Source organism: Phymastichus coffea, unplaced genomic scaffold, assembly GCF_024137745.1.
Source record: "Phymastichus coffea isolate CEN01 unplaced genomic scaffold, Cenicafe_Pcof_1.1 PCOF00012, whole genome shotgun sequence".
Lineage (NCBI taxonomy): Eukaryota > Metazoa > Arthropoda > Insecta > Hymenoptera > Eulophidae > Phymastichus > Phymastichus coffea.
In genome coordinates this window covers 4,994,390-5,005,971 of record NW_026706823.1, presented here as the reverse complement: position 1 = coordinate 5,005,971, position 11,582 = coordinate 4,994,390, and the positions used below count along the sequence as shown (strand labels likewise).

General features: G+C 34.1%; 1 protein-coding gene across 1 annotated transcript in view; it reads left to right on the top strand.

Annotated features, from left to right (window-relative positions):
- Window positions 1-8,414: 8,414 nt before the first annotated feature.
- The window catches only part of LOC131673035 (uncharacterized), an 89,625-nt gene continuing 86,457 nt past the window's right edge, over window positions 8,415-11,582 (top strand). The window contains exon 1 of the mRNA XM_058950682.1: window positions 8,415-8,713. Coding sequence (XP_058806665.1) covers window positions 8,415-8,713 — 299 coding nt within the window. The remainder of the gene's footprint in view (window positions 8,714-11,582) is intronic.

Sequence of the window (11,582 nt, the reverse complement as noted above, 5' to 3'; positions counted from 1 at the left end):
ATCACGTCATCATCAGTTGTACAGCGAGAGACAAACAAAGATCGTACTCAGTGCGCATGACGAAAACGCTTCTTACTATCTAGAACCACCGATACGCTTCCTTGAGGTTATTACGGTATTCCATTAGTGGAAAGGGAGGGGGTAGAAGAACTGGGAATGATCACAGTCCAGCCGCCAACCGTCGTCGCCGTCGAGCCGCCGAAAAAGACCGGAGTGAGGGTTATATCAATCAGCACCCGAGACTTCGGAGCTCATTCTCATCGAGAAAAAGTTACCTGAAACGACGAGTAGTGAGCAGAAGCAGCAGCAGCAGCAACAGTCTTCTAATTTCATTCTTAGTCAACTTGCTCCAAGGAAAAGAAAGTTACTGATAGCGAGAACTCGGTTTGTCGATAAAATTAGAAAAAAAAAATTTCCGTGATTAGAATTACTCAAGGTAATTGTAATTTTTTTTGTGTGTGGGTGTTTTGTTTCAAGTCAACTGAGTTTAAATATTATTTTTCTTCTAAAGATGGATCTCGCGCAGCTGAATAATATAGCTTGTAATCAATTCAAACTCATTAAGAGGATTCGTGAATTGGAGCCAGAATCGAAATATATGATCACCAGATTCAAACAAGTTGAAATACGATTCGGTGCAAAAATCGTAGTCGAAGTGAACGAGGAGTTCCAGCTGTTTCTACCAAACAAGGTATCGAGTGCACTGATCATGAATGAAAAGCTGCTGAACGATATTGTAGATTACGCTAATAAACTTAAATTATTTCTCACCTATAAAGGTTTTGGTTGTATAGAATTTACTACTGCATAAATATATATATATATATATATATATATATATATAGAGAGAGAGAGAGAGAGAGAGAGAGGTTAGATTTCACTCGAGGGGAGTGTGGACGTATCTTGGATATGAACGCGAGTTTTGGTGAGAAAGTTAAAGAGGAAAAGTGTTTGAGGAGAGAAATAGAGGTGAAAAGAGCGTGGAGGCGGAGGAGGAGTGGAGAAGAGAGAGAGAGAGGCCTGGAGAAGAGCAGGAAAAAGCAGAGAGAGAGGAATAAAGAAAAAAAATAAAAGTTGAGGTTAAGAGAGAAAATCAGAAAGCGGGAAAGGCGGTAAGAAGTAAAGGCAGAGACAGAAAAGGTAAGACAGGGAATAAAGGTGGGATCACGGGTAGATATAGAGAGTCGAATTAAGGCGTACGGGATAGGATGGAAAATTTGTGACAACAGAAAAATTAAGAGATAAAGGTGGAAGGTTGGATAAGAAAGGCCCAGAGGAGGAAAAGAAGAAAAGAGTAAAGGTGGTGAGGGGGAGAGAGAGCGGGGAGGGGCTGAGACAGAATATTAGAGGAGAAATGAGAGAGGCAAAGAGATGCAAGAGTGAGAGCGAGGGAAGCGAGATGGATGGGGAGGGGGGAGAAGGATTGGACAACACGATAAGAGAAGTGGGAAAAAGTAGTAGTGCAGAAGATATAATGGAAAAGATACGGACAGATATAAGGGAATTAAGAGAGGTATGGGAGGAGGAAAGGAAAGAATGGAGAGAAATATTTAAAGAAATAATGGGAAAAATGGAAAGAATGGAGGCAGAGGGGAAAAGAAGAGAAGAAAGATGGGAGAAAGAAATAGGAAGAGTTAGAAAAGAACAAGAGAGAGAGAGAGAGAAGAAAGAAAGAAAGAGACGAAAAAAGAAAGGGAAAAAGCAGAACGTAGAGAAAAGAAACTGCAGGAAAAATGGGGAGAGAGGATGGACCAGTTGGAAGAGGAGTGCGTGAAACTAAAAGAAAGCATAGAAGGAGGAAACAATAAGCAAAGAGGAACAGAAGTAGGCAATACGGAAGAATTAGAGCATATGAGAGAATAAATGGATAGAGAAAGTAGGATAAACAATATAATAGTGACAGACTTAGAGGGTGAGTTAAGATGGGAAAAGAAGGTAGAGGCAGAGGTCTGGTTAAGGGAGGTACTAGAAATGAAAGGAGAGATAGTGAATCTGAGAAGAATAGGAGGAACAGCGGAGAGGGATGATCGGAGAGAAAGAAGGAAAAACATGTGACAAATTAGATGGGAACAAAAAGAAGGAATTATGAAGAAAAAAAAAGAATACATAGAAAAAGATATACATAGATCAGGACTGGACGTGGAAGCAGAGAAGGATAAGAGAGGAAGTAAGAAGGAAAGCGAAAGAAATAAAAAGTAAAGGTAAAGAGGTAAAGATGTGGCATAACGGGGTGAAGTCAGAGGAAGAAGAATGGTGGTGGAGCGAGAAAGAGGGAAAAATGGTAGGAAAAAGGGCGAAAGGGTTTCGAAAATAATAGGGATAAAAGAGAGAGAGAGAGGAGGGAAGGAAGAGAGAGGGGAGAAAGGCAGTAAAAATACTATTCTGGAACGTGGCGGGGGTGATATGTTAGGGAATATGTTAGGGAATACGACATAATAGGGCTAACGGAAACCTGGGTGAAGAGACAAGGGGCAAGAACTGGTGTGGAGAAACAACTGAAAGGGTACAGCATAGAGTGGAGGGACTTAAGAAGGGAAGGAAGAAGGGGGAGAGAAATAGGGGGAGGAATAATGGCGGTAAGAGAGAGGAATGGGGTGAGTAAGGTTGAATGGAAGAAAGAAAGGACAAGTGAGGTAATAGTAGGAGAAATAAAGATCGGAGGGAGGGAATACATGATAGAATCGGTGTATATGCAACATGAGAAGAAGGAAAACTATGAATACCTAAGCGATGAAATAGAGGAAAACAGAGGAAAAACAATAATTATAGGAGGAGACTTCATCGCATGAACAGGAAACGAAGGAAGAGAATGGGAGACAGAAGAAAACCTAGAGGAAATAAAGGCCAAGGATAAAGTGTTAAACGCAGAGGGAGAAGAAATGATAAAATGGCTAGGACAAATGGGCTTAGTGATAACGAATGGGAGAAAAGAAGGAGATGAAGAGGGACAAATAACATATATAGGAGCGAGAGGAATGTTAACGATAGACTATGTAGTAAGTAACGAGGAAGTTGATGAGGCGATAAAAAGGATTCAAATAAAGGAGAGGGTAGAGTCAGACCACTTACCTTATAGAGGTGGAATTGGGAGACAAAATAGCGGAAGAAAGAAAAGAAGAGGAAGAAAGAATGATAGATGACTGGAGCGAAGAAGGTATAAGGGAGTATCAGAGATGGATAGACGCAATAGAGGGAACAGAAAAATGGAAAGATATAAAAAATAGAGTGAAGAACGCAGTTGTAAAAAAGAAGATAAGGAAAAAAAAAGGATCAAAAAAAAGCTGGTGGAGAAAAGAATGTAAGGCAAAAAGGGATAGGGTGATGGCAGAGTTAAATAAGTTAAGAAAAGGGGAAGGAGACAGTGGCAAATACTTAAAAGCAAAGAGAGAATACAGAGAGGAAATAAGAAAAGCAAAAGAAGATGAAGGGAAAAGAGTGGCAGAAGAAATAAGAAAAGATAAGACGAGAAGAAAATTCTGGGATAAAGTGAATGGCAATAGGAAGAAAAGAATTGGATTAGATGAAAATATAGGAAAAGAAGAATGGATAAAGCACTTCAAAGAAGAATTGGGAGAGAAAGAAAAGGAAGAAAGCAAAGGGGAAGAAACCGAAGACAGCGAAGAGAGGAAGGTGAAGAAATTAAAGAAAGAGAAGTAAAAGAGGTAATAAGAAAAATGAAAAAGAAAAAGGCGACAGGAGAAGATGGTATAGCAAATGAAGCGTGGGTGGAAGGCACGAAAGGCTTGATAAAAGGTATGACAAAATGCTTAAACGGAATATTGAACGGAGAAGGATATCCGGAAGAATGGAGGAAGGGAATAATAGTACCAACATATAAGAAAGGGAAGAAAGAAGAAGTAGGAAACTATAGAGGAATAACGCTGATGGATACGGGATATAAAATATATGCGGAAATACTGAGGAAAAAGCTGGAAAGAGAACTAGAAGCTAAAGAAACGCTAAGTGATACGCAGATGGGATTTAGGAAGAAAAGAGGAACAATGGACGCAATATCTATATTTAAAACAATAATAGGGAAGGAAATAAGGGAAAAAGGAGGAAAACTGTTCGTATTCTTTGCAGACATGAAGGCCGCTTTTGATAAAATAAAGAGAAAGAAAATATGGGAAACAATGAAAGAGAAAGGGATAAATAGAAAAATTAGGAAAAGAATAGAAGAAATATACAAGAAAACAGGGAGTAAAGTAAAAGTTGGAGGAGAAATAATTGGGGAGTTTGAGATTTACAAAGGCGTAAGGCAAGGGTGCCCTTTGAGCACCACGCTATTTAATCTTGCCTTCGCCGACCTGGAAGTGAAGATCAAACAGGTGCAGAAAGGAGGGGTAGTGATAGGAAGGAAGAAAATATGGACATTAGGATACGCAGATGATATAGTGATGATGGCAAAGAGTGAAAGTGAAATGAAAGCTATGCTGAAAAAATTAAAAAGATACCTGGAAGAAAATTTTCAATTTTTTTCGTCCATTTTCAAATTGGCATAACTTTGTTAAAAATAATCGGATTAAAAAAAAATGGAGGTTAAAGCTATGGTACTCCTCTTTAAAATGCGCTATGCAGAATTTCGGTTTATTTATTTTTTAGGGAATTTTTTAATTTTATGTAAAAAAATCACATTTTTTTCAACAGCTCATAACTCAAAAACTCTGAATCAAACTAAAAAAATCATAAGAGCAAAAATTATGCGTTTTTACTCAACGAATACGAATTCAACGTAAAATATTCAAATTTAAAAAAAAAATTTTTTTATTTACAATTATTTATTAAATTTTTAGTGAAATATTATAATGAGTTATACGACTTGTATACGTAGTATTGATTAAAATAAATAATGGACATTTTTTACAATCGGTATACAATCTACTTTATAATGGTATCGTACCTATGATAATAGTAGTTAGTATACAATGAATGCACGCATCGAAATACCTTGATATAAAAGTAAAGACTATAAGTTTTACGGTATTTCTGCGCCGCAAAACACTGCTATGTATATGCGAAACAGTGTTTTGTGTTTACAAAAATTTTTCGTGACCATGGTTCAAGGAGAGTTACAAGTTTAATCGATGATTTAGTTAGTTGTCTACGGATCTCGATCGATCGATAACCATGGCCAAGCACTTGACAGAGCAAGTTCGTTTGCAAATAATTATTTTGTATAAAACTGGATACAGTAGACGAAAAATAGCAAATGAACTGCAAATCGCTAAAGGCACTGTAGATTACAACATAAAGAAGTTTTTGACTGAACAAAACATCTCTACAAAACCAAAGAAAAAGAAAAGAAAAACTACAGCAAAAGAAGATGACTACATAGCGCTTTTGAGTATTCGAAACAGACGTCTCACAACTCCAGAACTCACAGCTCAAGTTAATGAACATCTTGACACACCAATAAGTGTGTTACGTCTCGTGCATCAACTACGAATAGCTAATGAATGAGACGTTCCAATATTTTGACTAGTGGTCGGATATGTCTCACTTATAATAAATATATGTGGAAATGTATGTCTGATAATTGTACTACCTTGATAATCGTAGCCTTTAATTGTTGATAAAATGTAGCAGGCTCTAACTGCTTGTTGGATTGTATGAATGTAGCAGGCTCTAACTGCTTGTTGAATTGTATGAATGTAGCAGGCTCTAACTGCTTGTTGAATTGAATAAATGTAGCAGGCTCTAATTGCTTGTTGAATTGAATAGGATATGTTGTTGAATAATACTTGCACGATATTACTTTGTAACAGTCGCGAGTTTATTAAGTAAAATGATCACCAATTGTCGGACCGGTGTGTACGGAGTTGAGTCTTACAGGTACTTATTGACTGACTGACGGACTACTGATCAACTGCCTGAGTGTCTTTTGTTCATTGATTTTTATATCTTTTATAGTTCTTTTTCAGGTCAGTATTGCGATATTGTGTGACATTTTGTTTTCGCTGATTATAAATTCTTGCGTTTTGGTGACTTAGTTTCGGAGTGTGTTTCGACAGCTTTTTGCTGTCGTGTGAATAGCTTAGCAGTTTTGAATGTGCATATGTTACAAAAAGGATGCGTCGTAAGGCTTAATTTCGGAGAGTCATTTACCTCGCGTTTAATTAGCTTTTTGCTGACGTGCGAATAGTTTAGTAGCTTTGAATTTCGCAAATGTTTATTTTATAAAAAGGATGCGTCGTAAGACGTAACACCCCAGGGCCTAAGATATTGCAATATTTGCATACTTCTGAAATTCAAAGCTACTAGCGGTTTATACAGAAATTTTTGCGGTGTGTGCATTTATTTAGTATATGAGGAGCGCGGTTGCTCGACTTTGTACAGTTCAATTTTTACAATGTTTGGATTTCCAAGGAAGCGTCATTCGATGGTCTGCGTAAGTATTTTACAAATTGATTTCTTATTCATTGTTATTATTATCATTATATTTCTTTATTCTAGTTTGCGGATTGGCAGTATTCTCGTGCGGTAAAGAAAGCCAGACGGGAGGGCTTGCCTTTACTGTGATCTGTAAGTGTATCTACTGTTAAAAGAAGACTTGTTGAAAAAGGTTTACACGGCCGAATTGCAAAGAAAAAACCATTATTAAAAAAAGTAAACAAAAAGAAGAGATTGGAATGGGCTAGAAAATATCGGCTTTGGAATTTAAGTGACTGGAAACGTGTGTTAAGGAGTGACGAATCTAAATTTGAAGTTTTTGGTTCTAAACGTCGAACGTATATTCGAAGGCAAAACAACGAAAAATATTTGGAAAGTTGTCTAATTCCATCGGTGAAGCACGGCGGTGGGTCACTTATGGTATGGGGATGCTTCAGAAATTCAAAAGTCGGTGATTTAAAAAAGTAGATGAAATTTTGGTAAAGGAGAAGTACAAAAAAATTTTACAATATAATGTGGTTCCGTCTGGTACACGACTCATCGGTCCATCCTTTATTTTTCAAGAAGATAATAATCCGAAGCATACAGCGAAAATATGTAAAAATTACTTAGCAAATCTTGAGAAAAAAAATAAATTACAAATTATGGAATGGCCACCACAGTCACCGGATCTGAATCCTATAGAATTGTTATGGGAAGAACTTGATCGAAAAGTACGTAAATCATGTCCAACTTTAGCTGCTCATTTGTGGGAAATTCTACAAGATGAATGGAAGAAAATAGCAACAGAAACACTAGACAAATTGTTAGACAGAATGCCACGGTTGTGCGAAGCTGTAATCAAAAGCAAAGGTGGATTCTTTGACAGAAAAAAAGTTTAAATTTGTTTACTTTGTGATATGTTTATTTAGTTGACTAAAGAAGACCAAAGAAGTTATTTTTTGTGTGACAAATAATTGATAGTTTTGATTGTTGTAATTGATCATAATTTACAAAATGAAGTTAATGAATTAACCCATTTCTTCCCAATCGACCATGAGACTACCGATTGGTTTATCGTCTTGTAAAATAGGTAGAATCGCTTGAGATCGACATGCAAAATACCATTTCCGAAGCAAAGACTTGCTCTTTCCGAATCTGCAAAAAGATTTTCATAACTTTGCGATTCAAAAACAATATGGCTGCTCAAACTTAGTGAAAATTTCATTTTTTATTTTAACTGAATTTCCTTTTTTTTTCGAGTAAAGTATGTAATGTATACCTACTAAACAATTTTATTTCACTATTAGTATAGTTGTAGGACTTCTGTTATCGATTATTGATATTTTTGAAAATCCAAAATTAAAAATAGCGGACGAAAAATTGAAAAATTCTGAAAAATGAAGGAAAATGAGAAAATTTATATTTCTTGTGTTTTTGAGGGTGCTGATTTGATATCTGGTATTGATTTTTGAAAATTCTTGCACCGAAAATAAATATGGCGCATTCAAAATGGCTGCCAAAATGAATTTTTTCGAAAAATCAAAGTTTTTCGCCAAAATACATTCTCTTTGCGTTTTTGAGGGTGCTGATTTGATATTTTATGTTACTTTTTGAAAATTCTTGCATCGAAAATCAATATCGAGCATTCGAAATGGCTGATAAACTTAATTTATTTTATAAATATATTTTTTCTAGCGAAAATCCACAGGTTTAGCATTCATTAATTTTCTAAATAATAAAAGTTACAATAAAATTATTTCAAATCATATTTCACTTATAAAACGGCCGCTAGGTGGCGAACAGTCATTTTTTTGTACTTGCAGTAAAATCTGCAATCCTAAATCCATATAGGTACCCGATATTTTCCGCAAATTTGTATACTTAAAAAAAAAAACTACAAAATTTATATTACTATTGTATTACAATAATAATAATTTATATAAAAACTTCGACTACTACTGCGATCGATTTATTATAATATTTTTGAACCTTATAATATTATAATTTTGAATAACTTTACAAAATAACATCTGGTATAAAGTATGCCAAAGAAAAACGCAAAGCAATCCGACAGTAGTATTACTGTTGAAACTACTGAGTTTATGGATTTAGATTCCGATCATGTTGACGGAACAGATAAAACGTTTTCTAATTTATCCGAAAGTTTATTTAGAAACGTTGCTGTGATTCCTGATGATATTGGAAGTGGAGATGAATCAAATAATGAAAACGATTCAGCTGACAGTGTTCAGATTATTGAAGGACGCAATTGTCCAGAAGGGTATCAAATAGTTGACGAATCCCTCATTTCTTCAAATAAAAAACTAGAACATTCACATGAGTATGTATGGAAAGATGGAGACAAATTTTATGATTCGATACCAAAATCAGAAATATTTTTGGATGAGGAGATAAAAAATAATTTGCCTGAAAAAACATGCGATAAGTTGTTTGAATTATTTTTTTCAGATGAAATAAAAGATTATATAATTGAAGCAAGTGCTGAAAATGATTTAGACATTGATACTGATGATTTGAATAAATTCATTGGGATAGTTATGTTTTCTATTATCAACAGTCGTAAATATTATAGGGATTATTGGTCTAACGATTCTTTGTACCATTCCGATACAGTTTCTGAAACCATGTCGCGTTATAAATTTGAAAATTTAAAAAATAAATTTAAAATGAATAAAAAAGAATATAGAAATGATGCAGATAGAGTATGGAGAGTCAGAAAAATAATAAACATTTTTCGAAAAAATATTCAGCAATTTGATTTTTTTTGTTCTGCCCTTTCGATCGATGAGATGATGGTTAAGTTTTTTGGCCGTACCATACTCAAACAATGTATAAGAAATAAACTTGTACGATTTGGAATAAAGCTTTGGGCGCTTTGTACAATTCAGGGATATTTAGTAAATTTTGATGTTTACTGTGGTCACGATTCAAGTAGCGAAGAAAAATGTGCTTTGGGTTCTAGAGTAGTGATAAAAATGTTAAAAGAATTTTTTCAGAGAAAGTCGGCAGATGAAATTTTGAAATACCACGTCAGTTTTGACAATTATTTTAGTTCACCTGATTTACTCGTACGATTGAAAAAACATGGTCTCAGAGCAACTGGGACAGTAAGAGACGAGCGAGTTTTTACTAAAGTTTCTAATCAAGAGAAAAATAAAAGAAAAACAAAGTCTCTAATTTCAAATAAAGTTAAAACCAACTAAAAAACAAACAGCTAAAAACAAGCAGCTAAAAAAGTAAAAGAAAAATATACGAAAGCAACGAAAAAAAATAATGCAAAAAATGTAAAAAACAAAATAAATAATCTAACAAAGAAAAAATCAACTTTGAAAGCAGGCAAGCAAACAAAACAGAAAGCTAACAAACGAGAAGTAGTTTCCGAACTTGATACTTTAAAAAAAAAACATATCATCAATAAAAAATCTGAGCGTGGTACTTATGTAGTAACTCACGAAGTAAATAGTGGCATAAACTATGTTACAGAAAAGGATTCTAAAAATGTTTCTATCGTTTCAACTGCAAGCTGTGTTACACCACGATCTGAAGTGGAAAGAACTGATAAAAGTATTAAAAAAAAATTCCACTAGAGTTTCCTTTGGTTTTTATAATTTATAATATGTTTATGGGAGGTGTTGATCTTCATGATCAACATTGCAGTGATTTTCAACCAACTATTCATGGTAACAAGTGGACATGGCCTATGTTTTGTAGGTTTATACAATCATCACTAACTAATGGTATGGTCTTATATAATTTAGTGCATAGTAAGAAAATATCAGCTAAAGAGTTTGTCTCGAATGTTATAAGAGTATACTTGAAACGAAACAAAGAATCACTATCTCAACATTCACTCGTCATGATTCCTAAGGCACGCAAAGTATGTAAGGTATGTAAAGATCGAACTACTTATTATTGTTATGATTGTAAAGAACATCATTGTGTTCAATGTTTCAGATCCTACCATGGTTTGCATCAAAGTTCTCAAAGATATACACAACAAACATGTAAATCAGGAGAAAAGTGTGATAACCAACGTACTAACAACTTTTACGAAAAATGCGATAAATACATATGTTGTAAATGTTTTGACAGTTACGATCATACTTTTTCAACATCTCAGTAACTCAATTATTTACTACTGCTATTTACTGAACATAATTTTTACACTGAAAATGATTTATAACTATATATAATGAAATATCAATTTATTAGCTTCAAAAGCATATAAAAATGTGTACTTCATAAAAAAAAACTCAAGTAAAAAAAATTAAGTTTATCAGCCATTTTGAATGCGCCATATTTATTTTCGGTGCAAGAATTTTCAAAAAGTAACATAAAATATCAAATCAGCACCCTCAAAAACGCAAAGAGAATGTATTTTGGCGAAAAACTTTGATTTTTCGAAAAAATTCATTTTGGCAGCCATTTTGAATGCGCCATATTTATTTTTGGTGCAAGAATTTTCAAAAATCAATACCAGATATCAAATCAGCACCCTCAAAAACACAAGAAATATAAATTTTCTCATTTTCCTTCATTTTTCAGAATTTTTCAATTTTTCGTCCGCTATTTTTAATTTTGGATTTTCAAAAATATCAATAATCGATAACAGAAGTCCTACAACCATACTAATAGTGAAATAAAATTGTTTAGTAGGTATACATTACATACTTTACTCGAAAAAAAAAGGAAATTCAGTTAAAATAAAAAATGAAATTTTCACTAAGTTTGAGCAGCCATATTGTTTTTGAATCGCAAAGTTATGAAAATCTTTTTGCAGATTCGGAAAGAGCAAGTCTTTGCTTCGGAAATGGTATTTTGCATGTCGATCTCAAGCGATTCTACCTATTTTACAAGACGATAAACCAATCGGTAGTCTCATGGTCGATTGGGAAGAAATGGGTTAATTCATTAACTTCATTTTGTAAATTATGATCAATTACAACAATCAAAACTATCAATTATTTGTCACACAAAAAATAACTTCTTTGGTCTTCTTTAGTCAACTAAATAAACATATCACAAAGTAAACAAATTTAAACTTTTTTTCTGTCAAAGAATCCACCTTTGCTTTTGATTACAGCTTCGCACAACCGTTTGTTCCATCAGTTTGACATTTTTTGAAAAATTAGAAGATATTTTTTTGTTTGCCTTGAAAAGAGCTTTAATTTGTGACACCGTCCATCTTG